The following is a 22308-nucleotide window of genomic DNA, read 5'->3' as shown; positions in this document are numbered from 1 at the left end:
TTTGGGTACTCAAAGAATACAGATCGATTTTCAGTGGTACAGAAAAACATTTTTATTGTTTCCTTACAAAAAGCAGCAAGCAGGATGCCAGCGACGGCGGGGCGTGTGCGGATGCCCCACAACAACCGCATGCACAGTAGCGCGACGCTCAAGATGACGGGCATCTGGAAGAACACCATCGGTTACGACCCGTACGCGGCCAAGGGCGAGCAGCAAGCTCGAGCAAGCCAAAGGTCTCATGGCACTCGCCAAGCTCTCCAACAAGTCGGTGGGTGACAATTGTCTCATAAGAGGCAAAAGGGAAGATTTGGGTTTTACTAACTTTTTACTGTTAGAACGATGTGCGCGGTGCCTGCAAAAAGGTAACATTTTCTTTTGTTTACTCAATTTGTTTCGATACTAAAAAAAATGTGCAACTATTAAATGCAGTGTGGAATGGTGGGTCATTTGACTTTCCAATGTCGGAATCATTTAGGAGGCGAAGAGAAGCGCGTAATGTCGTCGGACTCGGACTTGTCTTCGTCCTCGGTAAGCGTCACGCTGACATTGTCTTCGTCCTCGGTATGCGTCACGGTGACATTGGCACTTTCAACATCGTGCAACTTTTGTTGCATTTCGTTTTGCAGGATTCTTCAAGTGACGAAGATGAAAGTGAAGATGAAAAGGGCAACAAACCACGCCGTCCGTCATCGCGCGGACGGAGCAGAAGCCGCAGTCCGAGCGAAGCCAAAGAGCGACCAAGAAACCGCTCAAAAAGTCGCAGTCGGAGCCGCAGTACAGGTCGACGTCGTCGAGAAAAATCTCCATCCAGAAGCCGCAGCTCGAGTCGTGGACGGAATCGCAGCCGTGAGAAGAGACGTCGACGCAGTCGCAGCTCGAGTGCTGGCTCTGAGCGGGAAAGAAGCAAGCGACGACGACGCTCGGACAGCGAGAATCGCTCGTCGTCAAAGAGAGAAAAGACCCGGAAAAGCTCGTCGAAGAAGAAGCACAAGGATCGAAAGGAGAAAGATCGCAAACGTCGTCATCGCCACGACTCGAAGAAAAAGTCACACTCGAAGAAGAAGCGCCATTGAACAACGTGACAAAATGGCACTCCACTCGGGTAGAGGAAGCATCTAAAACCTAGCTAGCTTTTTACATTTTTTTGCCACTTTATACATCTGCGCCTTGCAATCTTTAGGGTGAAATGCCATTGGAAATCTTCTGGAACCAATCGTATTGCCTTGTGCCGCGGTGTCCGTTGCTCTTGTCGACGATGCGAGCAGCTGTGCGTTCCACGTCTTGTACGCTCCATCCGATACACAGTCGACGACTTAGTCGCCGCACAATACGCGCCCGAGATCGCCCTTTGAAGCATGGGAAGCACGAATCTTTGGACGAGAGATACACGAGTGACAGCAGTTGCTGAGCTTCCAAGTGCAAGGCAAGCAAACCTTGAGCTACGAGCTGTCGGTAGTAGTCGAAACCCTCTCCGCCCATGATCTCCACCATCTCCTGCGTCAGCTTGAACGGAGCAGTCTCGAGACTGAAGGTGTTGCCCGGCGCAATACCCAGAACGAAGCCGAAATCAATGTGAACAACGTGCCCTTCAGTGTCCAGCATGATGTTGCCGTTGTGTCGATCTTTGACCAGGAAGATGTAGGAAAAGAGGCTGTACGCCGCCATACTCGAGATGAAATTCGCTCGAGCTCTCTCCGAGCGGACCGGGTCGTGTTCACCCGTAACGGGGTCTCGGCCGCAAGCCCGTTCGAAGATAACGGGCAATGACGTACCAACGCCACTGATTTTCGTGCCTTTCTTCTTCAATCCATCCAGTGACTGCGCATCCGTGATCACCTCCAGTAAGCCACAATCTTTGCCTGCACACACGATACTGTAGTATCGCATCCAGAGATTGAGACTATGTTTCCGGAAAATGAGTTGGAACAGCTTCAATCCTTGTAGCACGAACACTTCTTGACGCATATCGTCAAAACTCTTGGCAATCACCGGAGCTAACGCCCACCCGTCAAAGCGAGAAAACGTGCTCGCTTCGCGGATACGCTTCTGCGTGTCAGCAAAGCGTTCGCCGAAGAACGGACACTTAAGAACTTGTGCTGCGTTTGTCGAGTCCAAGCTGTCACTCGTGTCCGCGCCAACGTCACCACTTACTTCTTCCGCCTCGCCTTCGTCGGAGTAACCTGCCATCTCACTAAGTGGCGTACAGCCAGCTGGCAATACGGTGCTGAGTCTATCGAGGTCTTCGGAGATGAAAGACCGAAAAGAAGCTTGAGAATCGCTGCGACTGACGGGGATTAAGTCGGCCACGTACGTTCCAACGGTCTCTCCGTCAAGATAGTTGAGGATCTCCAGCTGCTCTGGAGCTAATAAATCGTCTTTTTCTTGCTCCATTTTCACCGCATTATCCACCAACGCATCAACTTGGCTGTCGTGCTTAGGCAGGGGATCAAGTTCGCGAGATTCGCCATCACATCCTAAAGATGACGCGATAATCTCGAAGAAAACCAACGTCGGGGCTCGAGCCTTGGTGGAAAACACTGTTCCTTCATTGACGAGTACGTTGACGACACGATGAGGGTGAGCCATGGCTCCAGAGAGCGGCAACGCAGCCTCGGGTCGGATGTGTTTGCCTCGTAACATTTCCTGTAACAATGCAGGGAGCTGTTTCTTCCGCAGAGAAGGCTCCGAAATGTTCTCTTTCAAGTACGTGCACAGGTCCACTAAGAAGCGCACGAGCCGAACTTCGTCACTGAAAATATGCTGCGCTGGTTTGTTCCACATGCGCTGCTTCGCTTCCACGAGATGCTGCGTGCCTGATCTTTGACGTTCCAGGATCATTAGCTGTGCTTGTTCATGGTAGTCCAAGGGGAACGGATCGAGAAATCCATCGCCGACACGGAGCTGAGTCTGAATGTTTCGAGAACTGACCACGGTTTCCTCCTTGCTGCGAGCGAGAAGCCACTCAAAGAACGGAGACTCGCGCTGCGACGCAGCATATGCTCTTCGTACATACTCGTACAGTTGTCCAAGCAGCTTCTCCAATGACTCACGCTGATGCAGTGGCGCTTGCGGGAACAATAGTTGCGGCAGGACACTGCGAGGTTCGCCAAAGTTGACGTTCGTAACAAAGAATAACATGACTACAATGCCGTTGCCGCGCTTGTAGAACCCTCCCGACATTGCGTCCCAGTGAGCTGCAATGCACTCCCACGTCGCTTTGACTGCCAAGTGGACACTACGACGCGCCGTAGCAGCCAGGAAGAAGAGATAAAAGGCTCGTACACTGGGTGAGGCGTCTGGAAGGTTGACAAACCCCCACTGCAGGAACTGGGGCCAGTAAAACTCCATCGTGTCCATACAATTCTCCACGTTGTGCACGAGTTGCGCTAACACCACCACGAACATGAAGGGCTGTTGTCGATACTTAAACATCGCCGACAGGAGACTCAACGGCCCAAGACTTCGAGCGCGTATATGGTTTGCAATCTCCAGCTTGGGGCTTTGATCAAAGAATTTCCAGCGCACAAGTCGTGATAATCCACCTGCTTCGTCGACTGCAGAGGCATAGTACACACCCGCTTCTTGCAGAGAAGAGAGCAACTGCTGTCTTACCATGCAGTCCATGCACACACGCTTCTGCTCTGCTGGAGTCGCTCTAGCGCCGATGTCAGGACTTGGCAGTGTGATCGACTCTGGAGTGGTTAGAGCTGTCCACTGGTTGCAGTGGTCGCGGCAAAATCGATGCGAACAGGACGCACAGACCTTGGGCGTATGGATAAGTCTGCCGAATCTCTTGCTACAGCGCATACAGCCGTTTGTTGGCTGTGGGGACGAGCCAAACACAGCACCCAGACTGTGTCGTCGACTCCGAGCGGGTTCTTTGACCATACTGGAGCTCAAAGGGTCCGTGACGTTGCTGTTTGACCGCTTACGAACTGCTATCTGTTGCCCTCTGCCTGAAAAAAACAACAGCGAAGAAGAATCGACTGCGGTATCTGCGGCAAAGTCCGAGTCTGTGTTCGCACCGCTAGTGTCGCTGTCGCCCATGTCGTCGATATCTTCTTCGCCATTTCCCTTTGCTAACTCGAAGTGGTCCATCGCGAACATCCCAGGCGCAGTATTCGTCGTCATTACTGATTCTTCGTCATCCATCGGCATTATCGAGCTCAAGGCCGACGTTGTGAGTGATAGTAGGCCGAATGGGTCTTCGTCTTCGAGTAGATTCTCCGATTTGCCTTGATGAAGCAGCGACCGCATGGAAATCGACGACCTGGACGCTGCTAAGTGCATAGACTCGAGTTCCTCCGCTACATCCTCGCCAGCTTCTTCACTTTCCTGACCATCTGCGCTCTCCTCGGCCTCCTTAGGGAGCAATTCACCTAGAAACGTCACCCATTCGTCTCTGTGTTCTTGCGACTCGGTCTCAAGCAGCAGCGCAACACCAGAACTCTCGTCTTCGACGTAGAACGAGACAGCTTCCAGTCTTTTCCGCTCTTCCTCGTCCATTGCCAAATTGACAAACACTCCAGTGTTTTCACCGTCACTCTCGGGTAGTTTTACGTTCTCACCATCTACGGCCTCGACACTCGAGACTCTGGTACTAGCCAGCAACACAGCGCCACTGGAGCTCGTAGTGGCCGATACGTCTTCTTCTTCGCTACTTTCGGTGCTGGCGTCCACTGTGAACCAATCCACAGACGCAACAGGTGCCTTCGAGACGCAAAAATACCACACGTCGTCACTTAAACGTCCAGCGGAGCGCAATTGGCTACTAGAGGACGACGACGAGGATATCGCGTCTAAGTTGTCGTCTGGATCGTCGACACTAGAGGAAGAATGAAAGACGACACGCTCCCGAATGCGCACGAGGCCCTCGCACCTCGACGAGCCCATGGCGGAATTGCTAGTGCGACACTTCTGGCAGTGGTCTAATACTAAAAATGTACCAAAAAATGGGTCTATGTGGGTTGCTTTTTTTGGGGGAAAATGAATGCGAATCAGCCTGATTCGAGTCTCGATTTCGATAGCTGAATGGCTACATTTGCCGTGGGAATATGTCGCTAAACTCTGTAACACCGGCAGCGATGTCTTGACACACGTAGAGGAGCAAGTAGGCAGTGGAGGATTGAGAACTATCATCTTGGTAGAAGGGTGTCATCATGGTGTCGTCGGCATCCCACCAGCAATTCTCATCGCGCGTACATGACCTGTCCCAAATGCCGTGACCGGAATGATGTACCACAGTAGAGATCGTATTTCGTACACGATTTCGACCCTGAAGCAAAAAAATATATGTTTATTTCGCTCTGCAAATATTCGATGCCACGATACACACGTCATCGACGGAGCAGCGGTTACTGCAGACCTCCGAGTCAATGTGAGCACCGTCGATGGAGGTCATAAGGTCCTCGAGATCGGGGCTGTGAGCAGAAAAGCCAACGTTGTGACTAAGATTCTCTGGTACTAGTTGCAGGTGGTAAAGGAAAGCTCGAAGCGTTTAATTTGCAGCACGAGTATCGTGAGGGACTCCAGAGTGAAGCTGTTTCGTGTGCGGCTAGCACTCTGCAGTAGAAGTAGGAGGAATTGCACAACCTCGACAGCCCGTGCTCCAATGACATCGACTGCAAGCGATACCGTCGTCTCGTACCTGGCGAAGGACGAATGCTGAGCTACAATAAATCATTGAGCTTTCTCAGCACTGGAAATATATTATTGGATCAGAATATTGGTGCATCACAGGCGCGAGTGTTTGGTAAGCTTACTTTTTAAAAGGAATGTAAAGATGCCAAGCTCGCATTGCGAAGCAATTTTCGGAGGAGAAAAGTAAAACTAATTGAGTACTATTATGTGCAAAAAAAAAGGATTCAAGCGGACTCTTCGTATTGTAGCATCAATTCACTACGGTGTCTAACCTTGCATGGTCCACCTTTGTTAGATTAGAAGCCGTACAAAGCGTCATCGTCTCTTTCATCTTTACCATTGTCTTCGACCCATAGTACCTACAGCGCCAATATGCTCTGTGTGTCACAATTGTCGTTGGTGTAGCCCTTGAAACAGTCGCAGACTCCAATTTGGGTGTCACAGATGCCGCGGCCTGAGCATTGCGAGACGTAGTTGTACTGATAAGCTTTATCCGGTGGAGTCACTTTGTAGGCTTTCAGAATGGTGTTGGCACCGCCGTCAAAAGAGTTTCCCGTGAAAGCTCTGTCCAGCGTCATGTCAAAATTAGGGGAGGTAGCAGCAACTACACTCACTACTTTGTAGAATTGGTTCTCGAAAAACAGGGTCTTTCCAGTAAATGATCCAGGGTCCGCTGTCACTGTTACTATTGTAGCTCCCACGGCAACTCCACCAGTGGCGACTGTGAGCTCAGTAACCGCAAACCCCGAGAGGGGGTCAGTATTGAAGCGGGCAACGGTTGATGGAAGTGTGTGCTTGATCGGATAGGTGATCGTGATCTTGTCAACCGCAGTGAGTGCCCCTACCACAATAAATGACCCAAGCTTGAACAACGTAATTGCTTCTGTTGTTGCCGCGCCAGGTTTACTCACTGTGAGAATTTTTAGGGTGACATCAATATCGGTCACGGTCATATCCGATTGCATTGTAAACCATTCCTTGTCGAATCCTTCCTCGACCGTAATCACCTTGTAAGTTTTAGTGGCCGGATCGGTGATGCCCTTAAAGCCATACGCAGCCACTTCCAGCTGCCGCAATCGACCAGGGTTATCAATGAACTGACAGATAACTGACAGACCTTTACTCGTCGCTCGAGCAGCTATAACATAGCCATCCAGATCGCCATTTGTCTTGCCGATACGCTCACAGAGCACGTTACGGAAGGTCTGATTCGGGATTCGTTTAATGGTCGCAGCCACGGCAGCAGCGTTGGAATCTGCTTTGACGGTATCGCTTACATCGTTCAGAATCGGAATTGCTTCAGTAAGGTAGGACTCGCCATGATAATCGAAGAGGCGAAGGCGAACGTAGTTGTCTGGTGGGACTCCTGCTGTATCAGCCGTGAAGGTGCCCGTAGTGTACACGTGGAGTACAAAAGCCTCGTACGTTGCTGTGCCCACTGAAAGGAACATTGGATCCACACCAATTTTGCATGATCGCAGCGAGCAGTCAGCACCGTGATACCACGGATCACAGCGACAACCGTAAGTGACTTTGCTGTCCCATAAGTCATAGGTAACCGGGCTCACATTATCCGGATTCCCGACGAGTGTGCCCGGAGCCTTGAGTCCCAACTCGCTTATACTCTCACACGTACCACGACCACTGCACTTGTTAGGACACGCTGCACGCTGGCAAGCCACACCTTCATATCCGTCAAAGCACACGCACGTCCCCAACGTTCGATCACACAGACCCTTGTTGGAGCACTCCATGTAGAAATGGGCTTCACTGGCGATGGCATCCGGGCTAAAGTACTCGTACGTCTCTGCAGGAAACTGCTGCGAATCCTTGAGAATCCAACCGGCCGTATTACGCACCTGATCGTAATCAATGTCACCTTTGGGCGTGTCGGCGTGGGCATAGCCGAATTGACACGTGCGGTCCAGGCAGTCGTTGCCCTCGTAGTTCTTGTAGCAGTTGCACATATCCTTGGCCATGCACGCTCCGTTACCTGAACAGGCATTGGGACACTCGGCTGACGTCGGAACACTCAGCAGCGCCACGGTTGCCAGCATCAACGCTACCAGCATCTTGCACCTGCCTCCCATTGTTTCTTCAGCCGTCTTTTACTGTAGCTAACTTGTTGGTATGATAGTCCGTTGCCTCTTTGGCTGTGGTTTGCCAAATGCCACTCGCCTGCACTAACCGACAATGCGATCTTGCAATAAAGATTTTGAAGAGGCGTCGGTGACGGGTGAAGCACGATCTTTGTGCGTCTCCTCGATCGCTTTGGTCCATTTAAAGAAATTTGCCCCCCCCCCACACACACACACACAAGGTTCACTGTAAAACTGAGAATATCATACTTGAACTATTAAAAGCGCAATTACTACTGTAGTACATGGTCTGCTTCTGTAGAATGCTATAAGCCTTGCTTCCTTATTTACTTGTTGGCTATCATAACTATCCTCGACGTAAGATAGATAAGCGTCCACCTACAGTGCCAGGATGCTCTGGGTATCACAGTTATCGTTGGTATAGCCCTTGAAACAGTCGCAGACGCCAATCTGGGTGTCACAGATGCCGCGGCCGGAGCATTGCGAGACGTATTTGTACTTGTACGCATCTTCAGGCGGAGTAATTTCGTAGACAAAAAGAATTGTGTTGTCACCACCATTTAGCGAGTTCCCTCCGAAAGGTCGATCCAAAGTCACAAGTGTGTTGGTAGACACCGTGACCGATTTCAGTCTGTAGAACTGGTTCTCGAAGAAAATAAGGTCGCCAGCTACAAGATTGGTTCCGGTTCCCGTTACGGTTATTGTCGTGGCACCCACTGGAACGGCAGCAAGGATCGCTTTGGCGGTAGACACCGTGACCCGGGAGACGCCATTAGAATCCTTCTGGGCATTGAAGCGGTGATTAGTGGTGCCTAGCGCGTGCTTGACCGGGTAAACAAGTGTGATCCCTGACCCCGAAAGCGTTCCGAGCAACACGTGCGAGCCAACCTTGAACAAAGTGTCAGCTGAGTCGGATTGTGGAGAAGCAGTGTTGGTTGCTGTAAGCGTGACAGGCGCTGTTTGGCCACTAATGATGACGCCCGAGTCCTCTGTGAACCATTCGGTTTCTTGGCCCTTCTCCATCGAATACAGCGCAGCAGACTTTTTAATTGGATCCACGACAGCATTGAAGTCGTAGCTGACAATTTCAGGTGCGCGAAGACGACCTGGATTTCCGGTGAACTGGCAGACAACTGAAAGTCCGTGCGTAGTTGCAGCGCGGGTGGATTTGTAGCCGACAAGGTCATCGCCAACATTTGCGCCTGTTGGCTCGCAGTCAACGTTTTGGAAAGTCTGGTTCGGGATTTTCTTGATCGCTGCAGCCACAGCATCAGCATTTCTTTGTGCAAGCTGTAGAGCAGTGGGGGCAGTGGTAGTATCACCGTCAATGTCACTCACAATTGGGATGGCTTCAGTGAGATAGGATTCACCATGGAAGTCGAAAAGCCGAAGCCGCACCCAATCAGCTTGGATCGTTCTACCGAGAGGAGATGTTACACCTGCAACAGTTTGTGTTGTAGGGAAGGCAGTCGCATCAAGCCAAACGTGCAGTACGAAAACCTCAAACGTTGCTGTGCCCACTGAGAGGAACATTGGATCCACACCAACTTTGCATGATCGCAGCGAGCAGTCAGCACCGTGATACCACGGATCGCAGCGACAGCCGTACGTGACTTTGCTGTCCCATAAGTCATAGGTAACCGGGCTCACATTATCCGGATTCCCGACGAGTGTGCCCGGAGCCTTGAGTCCCAACTCGCTTATACTCTCACACGTACCACGGCCACTGCACTTGTTAGGACATGCTGCACGCTGGCAAGCCACACCTTCATATCCGTCAAAGCACACGCACGTTCCCAAAGTTCGATCACACAGACCCTTATTGGAGCACTCCATGTAGAAATGGGCTTCACTGGCGATGGCATCCGGGCTAAAGTACTCGTACGTCTCTGCAGGAAACTGCTGCGAATCCTTGAGAATCCAACCGACCGTAGTACGCACCTGATCGTAATCAATGTCACCTTTGGGCGTGTCGGCGTGGGCATAGCCGAATTGACACGTGCGGTCCAGGCAGTCGTTGCCCTCGTAGTTCTTGTAGCAGTTGCACATATCCTTGGCCATACACGCTCCGTTACCTGAACAGGCATTGGGACACTCGGCTGACGTCGGAACACTCAGCAGCGCCACGGTTGCCAGCATCAACGCTACCAGCATCTTGCGCCTGCCTCCCATTGTTTCTTCAGTCGTCTTTTACTGTAGCTAACTTGTTGGCCTGCTAGACCGTTGCCTCCCCCAGGCTGTGGTTTGCCAAATGCGCACTCACCTACACTAACCGACAATGCGATCTTGCAATAAAGACCTTGAAGAGGCGTCGGTGACGGGTGAGGTGCTGCGATCTTTGCGCGTCCCTTCATACGGACAGTTGCGACTCGCAACTTGCGAGCTTTATTTAGTAGCTGATAAGAAAATCATTTTCTCTCAACGAGTTTTGGAATTTGGAGTTTGTTTGGTATTGAGGACATATGAACCAACCATCCCTGGACCCGCACTCACCGGAATCACCGCGAACACGGCGAGGAAGGAGGTTGATTCAGGTGAGCAAATGACATCTTATGTTAGTGGCGACATGCTTTGTGAATGAGCTGAAATGCTTTGCCACATAGATGTTGTTTCGATCGAGTGGGGAAGACGAGAACAATAATAATGGCGAGACGCAGGATCGAGCTGCAGATGTAGTATCCTTGAAGCAGCCTACCGACTATCAAGCGAATAGTGAACAACCCCCTCCTGTACCTACAACAACCAGTAAATTTGCTTCGTTAAAGCGCAAGTTGTTTCCATCGCATAATCGACGATACCCTCGACTTGTGCCTCCACTTTTCAGTCCCATCAGTGCACCAGTGAGGCCAATCCTGCCACCACTTGGAGAAAATCTGAAGCCTCTTAACCTCAGTAAAGACGATGAAAACAGTGATCAAAACCAAGCGAATGAAGGCCAATCCAGCTTAGAACTGAAAGATTATCAGATGTCGAGGCATCTGAAGTCACATTGCCGAGAAGATACCCCTGAAAGCGATTTTTCTCCACCGGAAGATGACAATAATGGGGGAATAACTGTTCGGAAAATTCTTATCGACGACGATGACGACTGGGAGCTGGAGAGTGCAGTAGAGGCACTCGATATCGAGAGTTCGATTAATGACAAGACATTGGAAGAGGTACGCATTTCTTGTACAAAATGCAGCAGCATTTTCCTATACATTTCTCTTTCTCAAATTGCTGTGCAGATGAGTAAAGCTATCGACGATTTGCGCGTGTGGAAAGAGGCCCATCAGCAGAAAACACAGGAAGCCCTGGATATGTTGGTGCGTGGGGTGACAGAGTATTCTTGTGGTTTTACTTCCGTCTCAGCATGCCTCATGTGGGAATATTAGATGAAACAGCAATCCGACCGAGAGCTTCAACCACACAAGGGTAATCTATCTCAAGACTCAATTGATCGCAAAGATTTTTTCGAAGTGCAACTTGAGGTGAGCTCTGTAACTCGGTGTGGATGTACTGAAACTATACTCATCACTGTTTTGGGTGTATTCAGCTCAGGATACAACAGCAACAGCGGGATCGCGAGATGCAAGTACTTGAGCTCCAAAAAGAAGCCGAGGCGTACCAACTGAAGTGCAATCTGGTTAAAACCACGCTCGATGAATCCGAAGCCACCCGATTAGTAGAGGCATTGCAAAATAGTACTGATTCCGAAGGTTTAGCTCTCTCTAGACTGCGAGACGAACTCTTCCAGCTCGACGTGAAACAACGTCAAGAAGCTTTGCTGCAGGAGCTACAGGGGGCTGACACCGCTTTAGGTACGCTTCAACCTGTATTTTCGACACACTGTGTTGAGCATTCTGGGCTAACGTTGTCATCTTTCAGACATCAACATCGCGAATGTCCAGGTGTGTCCCTGCAACAAAACATGGCTAGTCGAATGTCCTAATCAGTCCACTGTAGGCTTTTACAAGGTCATGCCATCCAGTGATGGCGCAGTTTGATGACCTTGGCGAGTCAAGTGCGAAGACTGAAGATGAAGATCTGTAATCTGACTAATTTGCCTGCATAATGTGATGATGATCAAATCAACTCAAAGTATTTACTATTAAAGTCCCAATTGGTATTCAAACTTGAAACAGAGCGTGTAATTCATATAGACAATATATTATCACAGGTTTCCAGCATTCAACACACGTTTTTCCAATTCCCTCCTCCCTTTCATATCCGAATCCACCTCCAACCGCGCGTCTAGGTCCAACTTGGACTCCAAGCTCTCTGCATCGTTCCGTGATGGCCGCGCGCGAGCTCATCGCGCTCGAGGACGTGGCCAAGATGCCCGCTCCAGGTCTTAGCACGCCTGTCAACGTGAGCTTCAGCCCGGACGGTCGCATCGTGGCCTTCCTGCATGCTCCGGGGGCACAGAGCGGCCTATCTCGGCAACTGTACGCGCTGGACGTTGCTTCACGCCGCGTGTCACTACTGGCTGCCCCTCCCAATCAAGGCAACACGGAGGGGAATCTGAGTCTCGAAGAGAAGCTACGACGCGAGCGTCAGCGTCAAATGGGGGTGGGCATCACGTCCTACGCGTGGAACCCGTCGTCACTCTCTCAACGCATATTGTACCCTCTACAAGGCGATATTTACCTTCAAGAACAGCCAGGAGCGGAGCTTAAGTTGCTCTTTGATAAGACCTCGACTGGCGTCGCAGGAGGTGCCATCGACCCGCAGTTCTCGCCCGATGGCAGATGGGTCGCCTTTGTGCAGGACAAGGAGCTCTACGTGATCCCCAGCCACGTGACAGAGGGCGGTCAACAGGCTGTACAGGTGACACAAGGAGCTCGAGGCGTCGAAGGCAAGTCCAATGGACTCGCTTGCTTCCTAACCCAAGAGGAACTCAGTCGCTTCCGTGGCTTCTGGTGGTCGCCCGACAGCACGAGAATCGCGTTCGAGGGGATCGACGAGAGCCACATCCCCAAGTTTAGGATCATGCACTCAGGCAGCGCGGAGCCGACGGGAGACGCGGCGCAAGAGGACCATCGCTATCCTTTCGCCGGTGCTGCCAACCCCCTGAGACGCCTGGGAGTCATTAAACTGCCACACGCAGAGAACTCGGACTCTCGAGAGATTCCCACGCCTGTATGGATGGATTTTGCCAATCCAGACCCCGATTTCTACGTCTCCAGAGTCAATTGGCTGCCAGATCATTCGCTTGGAGTGCAGAGACTCAATCGACTGCAGACGGACGTGACGTTTCTGCGCTTTGACGTGCAAACTGGACGTGCAACGACGCTGCTTCAAGAGAGCAACCCGGTGTGGCTGAATGCGAATTATCTGTTTCGTAATATTGAGGCGGAGAGTAGGAACACGTTCCGGTTCTTATGGGGATCAGAGCGAACTGGGTTCATGCACTTGTATCTGTACGAGTACACGGCTGGAGCACCAGGAGCACGACTGCTTGGTGCTGTGACGAGTGGCCGGTGGCAAGTGGAATCTGTGGAAGGTATCGACTTAATGCAGGGTCGCGTCTACTTCTGCGGTACTATGGACTCCCCATTGGAGCGACATTTGTACGTGACGTCGCTCATTTCCGTCAGTGACCCGCCGCTGCCGCCTATGCGACTTACTGGGGCTGAAGGCATGCACAGTATCGTGATGGATAGCAGCTGCCGCATGTTCGTGGATGTGTACAGCAATACTACGACCCCTCCTCGTGCGCAAGTGTGCACGGTGCCTTCGGACGCGCAGCTTGCAGCAGTAAAGCCAGTTGAGCCGGCCAACCCGGCGCTGGCAGCAGATCAAGCAGCCCCCGTGTCTGCTGAGCTTGCTGCAGTGTTCCAGAGTATCCAGGACTCGGCGTACCCACTCACTACGGAGCAGGAAGACCTGCGTGTCTCGATTTTGCAAGCTCAGGCTAAGCTCAGTGTTCCAAAGATTATTTCGTTCCCGACTCGTGACGGTAAGGAGACGCTCTATGGCGCTGTATACTTGCCCGACCGAGATATCCATGGTGACGGACCGTACCCCACAATGGTGAGTGTGTACGGTGGCCCGCATGTCCAGCGTGTGGCACGCATGTGGGCGATGACTGTGGATATGCGAGCACAGCGGTTTCGTGATATGGGCTACGCGGTGCTGAAGGTGGATAACCGTGGTAGTTTTCGTCGTGGGTCAGCTTTTGAAGGCGCGATCAAACACTGCATGGGCACGGTAGAGATTCTAGATCAGGAGGATGGCGTCCGTAAACTTGTGGAGGAAGGGGTTACGATCGAAGGCCGTGTAGGAATTTATGGTTGGAGCTATGGAGGCTACATGTCGGCGATCAGTCTTATGAAGGTGCCTGAGACTTTCAAGCTTGCTATCGCTGGTGCGCCTGTGACGAGCTGGGACGGCTACGACACGTGCTACACGGAGCGCTACATGTCTACGCCTCAGCTGAACCCGACGGGGTACAGGGAAGGCAGCGTCATGGAGGCTGTTGGAAACATGCAGAAGGGACAGAAGCTGATGCTTGTCCACGGATTGATCGATGAGAACGTGCACTTTCGCCACACAGCTCGCCTTATTTCGGCGCTGATTAACGCACGGAAGCACTACGATTTGCTGCTCTTCCCTGGTGAACGCCACTCGCCTCGTCACCTAGAAGACCGAATTTACATGGAGCAGCGTATCGCCGAATACGTCGAAACCAATCTGTAATAGGGGGAATATGACAAGCAGATTGGCTATTCGAAAGAGAGAAAAAAAACAGCTAGGAAGAACGGTGTTCGTGTCGTCAGTACGGTGAGTGAGTAGTGCGATGCGTTGTATTGAAATAATTCTAGAGTATGAGTGCGTACTCTCTGCATGATGGTTGGCTGCGTTGGCTGTTGTCAGGATCGTTCCAGCGAGGCTTGAATTGCACGTTGGAGCTCATCCATTTCGTCCGTGTTGGCGGACTCATCGCCGTACATTCCAAACCCCTGTGACGGTGGTGTATACTCTTGAGCGGACAACTCCATGGCCCATCGCAATTGTTCGTCATAATCCTCGATGCCACTTGTAGGAATGTTAGATCCAACATCTCCTAGAGACGCTTGAAGTGCTGCAGTCATTTGCGCGTCGAAATCCGTACCGTGGCCACCTAATGACGCTTTGATCGCAGACTTCATCTGCTCCTCTTCTGACTCGGCTTTAGCCTTGGCTACCAGCTCAGCTTGGATGGCTGCCATCTCACTTTCTCGTGTAGCTTCGGCGATCTCTTCACGCTCGCGATGAGCCTGTGCGGGCGCAGCTTCTCCATGCTCTGCTAGCGATAGTTTCAGTGTCTCCTCTAAGCTCCTGTCCATGGCGTCGAACTCGTTTCGAGATTGCTATCGTACCCAGCTGAGTTAGCACACTGCGCCATCGTTCATAAAGAGACGACAACGTACCATTAGGACTTGTTCCAGTTGCTCCACTTCTGTGCGTTCGCGGTCTGACTGAGCCTGTACTTCTTGCTCCACACCGGAGACGTCGTCACGTGTTTCACGCGAGTTGATACGGTGCGAGTATCCGATGTGTCGTTGTTCCCACTGCCCTGGCGTCTCTCGGATTAAATTTGCTTGATGGTCAGACCCCATAAGAGAGTCGTAGTGACCTCCTCCGTAGTAGCTTAACCTGTGTTGATACCGACAATACAGTGTCAGAGATCACCAATTCGCTTTATACTGTAGTAGTCTCCCACTAACACGTACCGAATAGGAGGTCTAGAGCGAGCGAGGGCGCTATTCTCGTGAAAGCACCGAAGCTTTCGGAAACCTTGTTGTGGATCGTAGGCAAACACTTCGGCAGGACGGTCGTATAGCTCGCATAAAGCTTGCAGCTCCGGATCGTCTCCCCAGACACCATCCCGTCTCTTATAGTGCAAGTACCGCATGAATGCAGCCATGTCGCCCACCACATAAGGTTCGAAGTATTCCTTCTCGCTCTCCATGTAATTCATACACGCTGCACGTACAAGAGCGTGGTGACTATCATCGCCATACACCTGATGACTCACCGAGCGGAAAAGACAATTGCCATCGCCTTCGATGTCGTAAATCCGCAGCCCCAATGTCGCCTGCAACGAGTCTCGGTAGTGTGTAAATCTCGGATTCTGCGCTTGGATGACGCGTCGATGTGTCATGTTCGGCGCATCCACAGCCAGCTTTCGCTGCTCGAGCATAGTCCCACGTCCACGGTGTTGCAAGTGCTCTCCAGCCGGTGCCACTTTTGTGGGCGTGAATTGAATCCACTCATCGAACTTTTGATCACGTCCAGGGTATCTCACTAACACCGACCCTCCACCTGCTCTCACTGCGAGTGCCTCCTTCCACAAGCTGCTGTTGCCCCCGCCAGGACGCACTTCAATCTGCTGCGCTTGTCGAATTGGAGCACTGTCATTCCGAGCCTGCTAACAACGAGAAAAACAATAGCTCGCTGAAAAGTAAAGAAAAAAGTATCAGCACCTCATTATTGTGTACCTTGGTGCCCTGTTGTGCCAGACGACCCGAGTCCAGCTGCAACCATTGGTGCCATGACTCGTGCATATTAAGAAATTGGAGCAGAACTTCTCCATCTGCAATCTGCAGGACTCTGGCCGGACACCAATTGCCGAAGATGTTCTGGGCGTCCACAAGATCACCCACGTGCATCTGACGCCTCCACTCGTAGTCGAACACGTTGACGCGCATCATTTCTGGGCAATCAAAATTAATTGCAATGAAGAGAAGAAGAAGAAAGAAGCTATGCATGTAATGGGGGTTTTGGGGTATTGTACAAGGAAGAAGGAGCGTACCTTCCTCAAGGTCGGAGTCCTCGCTTGCTGTGCGGTTTCTGCCATCCATGGGGTCGTCTGGGCGTTCTCTTGGGGAGGCGACAAGCCGCTCGCACACTGGCTAAGGTAGTCAATTCCGTTTTCTGAAAAAGCAATAGTACTGTAATAATTGATTTCAACAATTATTGTGCTCTATTTTATTATTGCTTTATTTACGGGCGGTGGATTGGGCGATGCCATAGTAACAAACCAGGCCATCGTCGTTCTCTATGGTTGTATCGGCACCCTTGGAGATAAGGTATGCACCAAGCGAGTCGCCGTAGCCGTATGCAAAGCAAAAGTGCAGCGCCGTATTCCCTCGATTCTGCCATATATGGTGAGAGACAAGTCATCGAAAATTTATACAAAAAAAAACTCTTACGTTCTGGCTGTTGATGTTGGCACCTCGACGCAACGCAAGCTTGGTGATACGCTTAAGTCCGTTCTGACATGCTATAGACAGCAAAGTGTTACCGAACGCGTCCCTCGAGTTCACAGACACACTGTTGTCCAGCATGTATACGACCGAGTCGTAATGGTTATGACGTGCAGCTGAGAAGAGATCATAGTCGTCGGCTGGAGGCGCGGCGCTACGCAACTCCGAAGTATTTTCACTACGATGCTGCTTGTAGTCGATCGAGTCGTCAGTCACGGGTAATCGTTTACTGCTGGCACGGAAAGCCGCATCCTTATATGATACTGCGGGTGACTTCACCGCTGGATTCGCACTCGTTGGACGAGACGAATGGGAGAAGATAGGAGCCACTTCTCGAGGCGTGACGTACTCACTTTCATCGGACGAGGCGGAGCGTGCGCTCCCTCGAGGTGACACGAAGCGCTCGTCCTCAGAGCCTGTACTGGAATATCCTCGTCGGGCAGAGCTGCGAGGCGTGTAGAACCGTTCGTCTGCGCCTGCCTTCGCCTCCATCCTGTACTGTAATCCCTACCCTGCTCAGAGCGGTGCTACAAATTAAATGTCAAAAGAGATGATGATCTTCTTCCTTCCACCCCTATAAATACGCAAGTCTGCACGTGGCGCACCGACGAAAATAAGACAAGTATCTTCAGCATTCCCTATCAGACAAGCAGTGCACTTTCAAACTGATTGCGTGTTTCAGAAATCCAGTCTTCAAATACTGCGGCTTGTTTCCTTGCAAGCTCTTTCGCTAGTCAGACTCAGCAACTATCCATCCGCCTCACTGCAGAGCACAAACAGCGTGACTATGACTCCACCGCTGATCTTGAGTCGCAGTCTTCTGATTATTCTTCCATCTTAGCGTCTCCGTCCTCGTCCTCCTTCACGTCAGACACCTCGACGGCATCAATCTGTAGAGGAAACCAACAGCAACATTAGCCACGCACCACATAGCTCATAATTAATAGGCACCGTCTTCGTACGTAAGGCTGCAGCTCGGCGCCCTCGATGATCTTGAAAGGCTGGTCCACGCCCACAACGGCGATGGTCACGTTATTGGCCGTAAGCTCCTGGTCTCCCTGGAGGCAGCCACGCACACCTTGCAGTGCGTGGTGAATGAGCTCGTCCTTTCCCACTGTCAACAGCCCAAAAAACGTCAGCATTCTTCACCTTTCTCAAGCAACACAAGATCCACCCACAGTTGGGGAAGCTCTCGAAGTGCTTCTCCAGATACGTGCGGGCAGACTGCGATCGCGCGCCAATAGCGATGCCCTTGTACTCATAGTAGTTACCCGACGGACACGTCTGGTAGAGGTGAACTCCTTTTTTCTACAAAAACAGTAACAATAAGATCTCAGTTCTCCTTCTCGAAGCACAATACTTAAATACACATACGTCAACGCCAGCCACCAGCAAACCCACACCGTAGGGGCGACGGATGTACGACTGAGTGCACTCCTGCTTCTTGTCCGCCACGTCCGAGACCAAGCGCCCCACTGTGATGGAGCTGCCGTACACGAACTTGTGGTTGAGGCTCTCTGTACGCATGAATCGTGCCAGCGTACGCGCATCTGCTGTGAGTCCCGAGATGGCGATACCCATGTGCTCGTCGATCTTAAAGACCTTCTTCTGGTGCTCGGCCAGCTCCAGACTCTGACGTTTGATGGCGCACAGCACCGCGAACTTGCTGGACGTCAGCCCCAGGCACGCGCTTCCCTGCTTCACAGCCTCCATAGCATAGTCGATCTGGTGCAGGTGGCCCTGCGGACTCCACACCGTCACGTCCGTGTCGTATTGGTTGCGGAACATCTTGCTTCGCTTCGCTCAATAAAGTGAGGGGGAAAAGATCTATAATAGTGGTACTGTTAGCGACGGAAATTGGCGACACTGGTACCGTGACTGACAGTTTTGAAGGAAACAGAAAAGCAAAACGCCAGATAATCTGGTAAAGTAAAGAATCTGGCCCAGATTCTTTACTTTTCACTACTGCACCCCAATTGGTCAAAATATAGTTCTTTTTAGTATGATCAAATTGTACTGTTTCACACGTTTTGGTTGAGCATCTAGTAGATGAAACTCGCAAGTTTCATCAGTGTTGGAGAGGGGAGGGTAATTGCTCCACTTCTTATCGTCGGCGGGAGATTTGATCCTGCGCTGAATTGTATACTCTTTAACCCCAACAAAAGACATTTAAGGGCAAAAAAAGAGGACCAAAAGCTGATGACCTTGCTTGGCTTCAGTTTTGGTAGATGCTCCTGTGCATGTATGTAGAAATTTATCTTTTAATAGCTTTCTACAGCCATACTAGCAACTCTTCGTTGTACTACATGTACGCGTTATTGCATGAGCTGCTGCGCCATAAGGTGTCTGGAATGACTTTTCGGTGAGTATTTTGTAAAGACAAAAGTCGTCAAATTCGATAGTATAGTCAACAATAACAATTTCAATACCATACAAAGTGGCGTCGGGTGTTTCAAACTGTCATATCAGGCAAAGGCAGTTGCGCTTGCCGCGCTCGAATATTGTCTTTATAATCGATGTGTTAAGGACAAAATCAATCGGAGTTTGACGATCTTGCATCTTATTTCGTCCTCATTTTAAGGACAATTTTGTTGGGCTTAAGCTCTTTTACGTAGTCAAGGCGCCCCTAGTCTCAAAACCCGTGACCAGCTTTCAAACTTGGGGAATTCCTCGTCTCAAGCTTCTTAGAGCTTTTCTTATTTTGCTTAGAAACTGGTAGTATGAAGAGCAGCCGATGCGAAATATTTGCTCACTCGCTTGCGTTACACCGCAATTTGTCTTGGAATAAACAAGACGTAGCTTCTCTTTCTAGCTTTTCCACTCGCGCCTGATGAATTCGGCGCATCTTGCGTTCGTATTCTGCATTTGGCAATGACATTCGCATCGACACACAATTAACCCTTCAAATGGCTAAAGGCCGCTGTAATTTTAAGCTTGAAGTTATACATACATTTCAGCCATGTGCTTCCAAACTTGTACGTAGCCGACGGTATCTTTTCGGGATGGGGTGTGAGCATAACAGCATCGTTAAAAAAGACTATTCAACCACTAAGGGTCGACAGTGTAGAACTTCTTGGACCACTCTAGCAAAATGCTAAGACTGGACGCAAACATGTTCGGTTCTGTACTAATATCATGAACGAGGCCCGATGTTGAGACCCCAGCTCCCACTTTTTACATGTATGGACTTAACGTCCACAGGCATGCCACTTAGCTTTACAAGCTTCTCTATGCTGATTTGCATCGCTTACATTAATTTACACAAAAAAATAAAAAGTGTACCGTACAGCCGCTTCCGAGGATGCGTCCCAATCCTTGTACTCTGCCAGTGCCCAGTTTTCCATGTCGATCCAAATGCCCGTCTTGCTGGCATTTACAATGCAGCCTCCTTGAAAGACTTCGTAGTTTGGTCGAAACCCAAGTAGAACGCTGCTCTTCAAGTACTTTTCATACGACTTTTGAACGGCATGTGGCTTTGTGAACCATAACTATAAGGTAACATTTAAATAATTACAGTCAAAAGTATTTTGTTTGTCTAGCACATTATTAATTATATTGTTTAGTGATGCGCTGAATCATACTCTCGAATGCTAGCGCTTGAAAGTGGTCATCCTTGCTGGATTTATCGTCCACATACATACCACGATGCCGTCGTAGACAAGAGCTAATCATGTTGAAGTAAAATAATCGGATTCAGCGCACTTAGCTCAGTGATGTGTGTAAACGTACCGCTTCATTACTCGAGCCCTTCATGTATGTTAACACTTCAGAAACGGTAGTATCTTTTTCTTATAGCGCTAACCTTTTAACGCTTTGGACCCGCGTTTTCCTTTAGCTGGTGGACTTTACCATCTTGCTTTGTCCAGTCGTGAGCGATTCTGCGTATAGCACCGAGCTGCCCCGCAGCCTCCTCGATTCCGCCAAATCTTGACAAACCCTATCGTGAGAGATATACACCACTTTGGCTGACGGCTTTTTGTGTTGCCGGATATCTTTGTCGTTGTCTGTAAGGGCCTGGTCGGGGAATGATCGTATCCGTTTTAGATCGTCTTTGACGATTTGACGAAGGTTCCACGTATTTGATTGGTCAGTTGGAAGCTTGATCGTCTCAGCTTGTCGTCCCAAAGTGAAACGAGCGTTTCACTGACACTAACTCAAAACAGTGACATCGTGGATGGCTGCTGCCGTGGCCGCAGTCTCTGCGGCCACGGGAGCCCTCGCAACGAGTGTACACGCTGCCACCTGTATTTTGTTCAAGCAAAAGGATAATATCCTTGCGTTGACACCTCTCGAATTTGCAGCGGTGCTTAAAGATCCACGCTACGATGAGTGGTTTCTAGTAAACTTAAGATGTGGTCAAGCTACGTTTCTTCGGCTATGTGAGGCCCTCCGCCGTGAGCTCCGCGATTTCGAACTCGACCGCTTCGTTAAAGAGCACACATTTGAAGAGAAAGCTGCATGTCTACTCTTTTTCCTTGGTTCGCTGGGTGGTTATAGAGAAACCACAGCAGCATTTGCAGTATCCAAGTCCTGGGTTGTCGAAGTAATTGGAATTTTTCTCGCTGTTCTAAGGAAATCTCTGCCCAAATTTGTGCATTTCTCTCGCCAGACCAAATAATGGGAGCGTATACAGGCTGCCTTTGAAGCTAAAGGCGGGATTCCCGGCGTAGTAGGTGCTTTCGATGGATCGTTGGTGGAGATTAACAGGCCGGACGACTTCGAAGGATATTATTGTCGGAAGATGCACCCAGCTCTTATCGTACAAGCTGTTGCCAATGATAAAATGCAATTTATGAGCGCAGATATTCGTCCTGGTTCATGGTCTGACCAAAAAACATGGCGCGCATCTGCATTGAGTTCTAGGATTGACAGCTACTTGCCTACTGGAACCCATTTTCTTGGAGACGCGGGTATGCAATCTGCCCTGCAATTATGACGCCTTTTGTGGAAAATACAGGCGAGTGTCTGACGCGCAAGCAGCTACGGTACAGCTATCTGCATTCGCGATCACGAATGGCAGTTGAATGCAGTTTTGGCCTTTGGAAAGGTCGTTTTCGTATTGTGAATTGTTGTCTCAACACTAAAAGCGTTGAGGAGCCGTGGATATTGTAGCAGCGACTATGGTTTCGCACAGCATTCTTATGGATATTAAGGACGATATGTCTTTTTAAGATGAGGAATAGGAATGGGAATGCAGTGGAAGCTGCAACCAGGTTACGACATGCTATAACTGCATTGATTCGTCTGCAAGTTTTCTGAGAGATGCGGGCTCACGAAAACGAGATTCTATTCTGGCCATTACAGAAGTATTTGCTTCATATTAGAAAATTAGCTAA

General features: G+C 50.3%; 9 protein-coding genes across 9 annotated transcripts; 3 read left to right on the top strand and 6 right to left on the bottom strand.

Moving 5' to 3' along the window:
• Nucleotides 1-111: 111 nt before the first annotated feature.
• PITG_10936 (uncharacterized protein) lies at nucleotides 112-850 on the top strand (the record flags this gene model as incomplete). Its single annotated transcript, XM_002901692.1, has 3 exons — nucleotides 112-268; nucleotides 336-362; nucleotides 666-850. 3 exons carry the CDS (start codon nucleotides 112-114, stop codon nucleotides 848-850), a joined length of 369 nt encoding a protein of 122 aa, XP_002901738.1.
• Nucleotides 851-1176: 326 nt separating this feature from the next.
• Nucleotides 1177-4893, bottom strand: PITG_10935 (phosphatidylinositol kinase (PIK-I); the record flags this gene model as incomplete). Its single annotated transcript, XM_002901691.1, has 1 exon — nucleotides 1177-4893. One exon carries the CDS (start codon nucleotides 4891-4893, stop codon nucleotides 1177-1179), a length of 3717 nt encoding a protein of 1238 aa, XP_002901737.1.
• Nucleotides 4894-5999: 1106 nt separating this feature from the next.
• PITG_10934 (uncharacterized protein) lies at nucleotides 6000-7730 on the bottom strand (the record flags this gene model as incomplete). The annotated part of the gene is made up of 1 exon (XM_002901690.1): nucleotides 6000-7730. The coding sequence occupies one exon, from the start codon at nucleotides 7728-7730 to the stop codon at nucleotides 6000-6002; it is 1731 nt and encodes a 576-aa protein (XP_002901736.1).
• Nucleotides 7731-9073: 1343 nt separating this feature from the next.
• Nucleotides 9074-9911, bottom strand: PITG_10933 (uncharacterized protein; the record flags this gene model as incomplete). The annotated part of the gene is made up of 2 exons (XM_002901689.1): nucleotides 9074-9088; nucleotides 9186-9911. The coding sequence occupies 2 exons, from the start codon at nucleotides 9909-9911 to the stop codon at nucleotides 9074-9076; spliced, it is 741 nt and encodes a 246-aa protein (XP_002901735.1).
• Nucleotides 9912-12014: 2103 nt separating this feature from the next.
• On the top strand, nucleotides 12015-14420 carry PITG_10932 (dipeptidyl peptidase, putative; the record flags this gene model as incomplete). The annotated part of the gene is made up of 2 exons (XM_002901688.1): nucleotides 12015-12806; nucleotides 12849-14420. The coding sequence occupies 2 exons, from the start codon at nucleotides 12015-12017 to the stop codon at nucleotides 14418-14420; spliced, it is 2364 nt and encodes a 787-aa protein (XP_002901734.1).
• A 173-nt stretch (nucleotides 14421-14593) lies between these two features.
• PITG_10931 (uncharacterized protein) lies at nucleotides 14594-16641 on the bottom strand (the record flags this gene model as incomplete). The annotated part of the gene is made up of 5 exons (XM_002901687.1): nucleotides 14594-15073; nucleotides 15134-15359; nucleotides 15437-16131; nucleotides 16205-16419; nucleotides 16519-16641. The coding sequence occupies 5 exons, from the start codon at nucleotides 16565-16567 to the stop codon at nucleotides 14594-14596; spliced, it is 1665 nt and encodes a 554-aa protein (XP_002901733.1).
• A 64-nt stretch (nucleotides 16642-16705) lies between these two features.
• PITG_10930 (uncharacterized protein) lies at nucleotides 16706-17464 on the bottom strand (the record flags this gene model as incomplete). The annotated part of the gene is made up of 3 exons (XM_002901686.1): nucleotides 16706-16861; nucleotides 16919-17224; nucleotides 17303-17464. The coding sequence occupies 3 exons, from the start codon at nucleotides 17462-17464 to the stop codon at nucleotides 16706-16708; spliced, it is 624 nt and encodes a 207-aa protein (XP_002901732.1).
• Nucleotides 17465-17796: 332 nt separating this feature from the next.
• PITG_10929 (proteasome subunit alpha, putative) lies at nucleotides 17797-18760 on the bottom strand (the record flags this gene model as incomplete). Its single annotated transcript, XM_002901685.1, has 4 exons — nucleotides 17797-17862; nucleotides 17935-18086; nucleotides 18151-18280; nucleotides 18347-18760. The coding sequence occupies 4 exons, from the start codon at nucleotides 18758-18760 to the stop codon at nucleotides 17797-17799; spliced, it is 762 nt and encodes a 253-aa protein (XP_002901731.1).
• Nucleotides 18761-21146: 2386 nt separating this feature from the next.
• On the top strand, nucleotides 21147-22296 carry PITG_10928 (uncharacterized protein; the record flags this gene model as incomplete). The annotated part of the gene is made up of 6 exons (XM_002901684.1): nucleotides 21147-21200; nucleotides 21303-21499; nucleotides 21545-21563; nucleotides 21606-21882; nucleotides 21930-22080; nucleotides 22224-22296. The coding sequence occupies 6 exons, from the start codon at nucleotides 21147-21149 to the stop codon at nucleotides 22294-22296; spliced, it is 771 nt and encodes a 256-aa protein (XP_002901730.1).
• Between the last annotated feature and the right edge of the window lie 12 nt (nucleotides 22297-22308).

Source organism: Phytophthora infestans, genomic scaffold, assembly GCF_000142945.1.
Source record: "Phytophthora infestans T30-4 supercont1.19 genomic scaffold, whole genome shotgun sequence".
Lineage (NCBI taxonomy): Eukaryota > Oomycota > Peronosporomycetes > Peronosporales > Peronosporaceae > Phytophthora > Phytophthora infestans.
The sequence above is the reverse complement of the archived record's forward strand: the minus strand, read 5'-3'. Positions and strand labels throughout refer to the sequence as shown.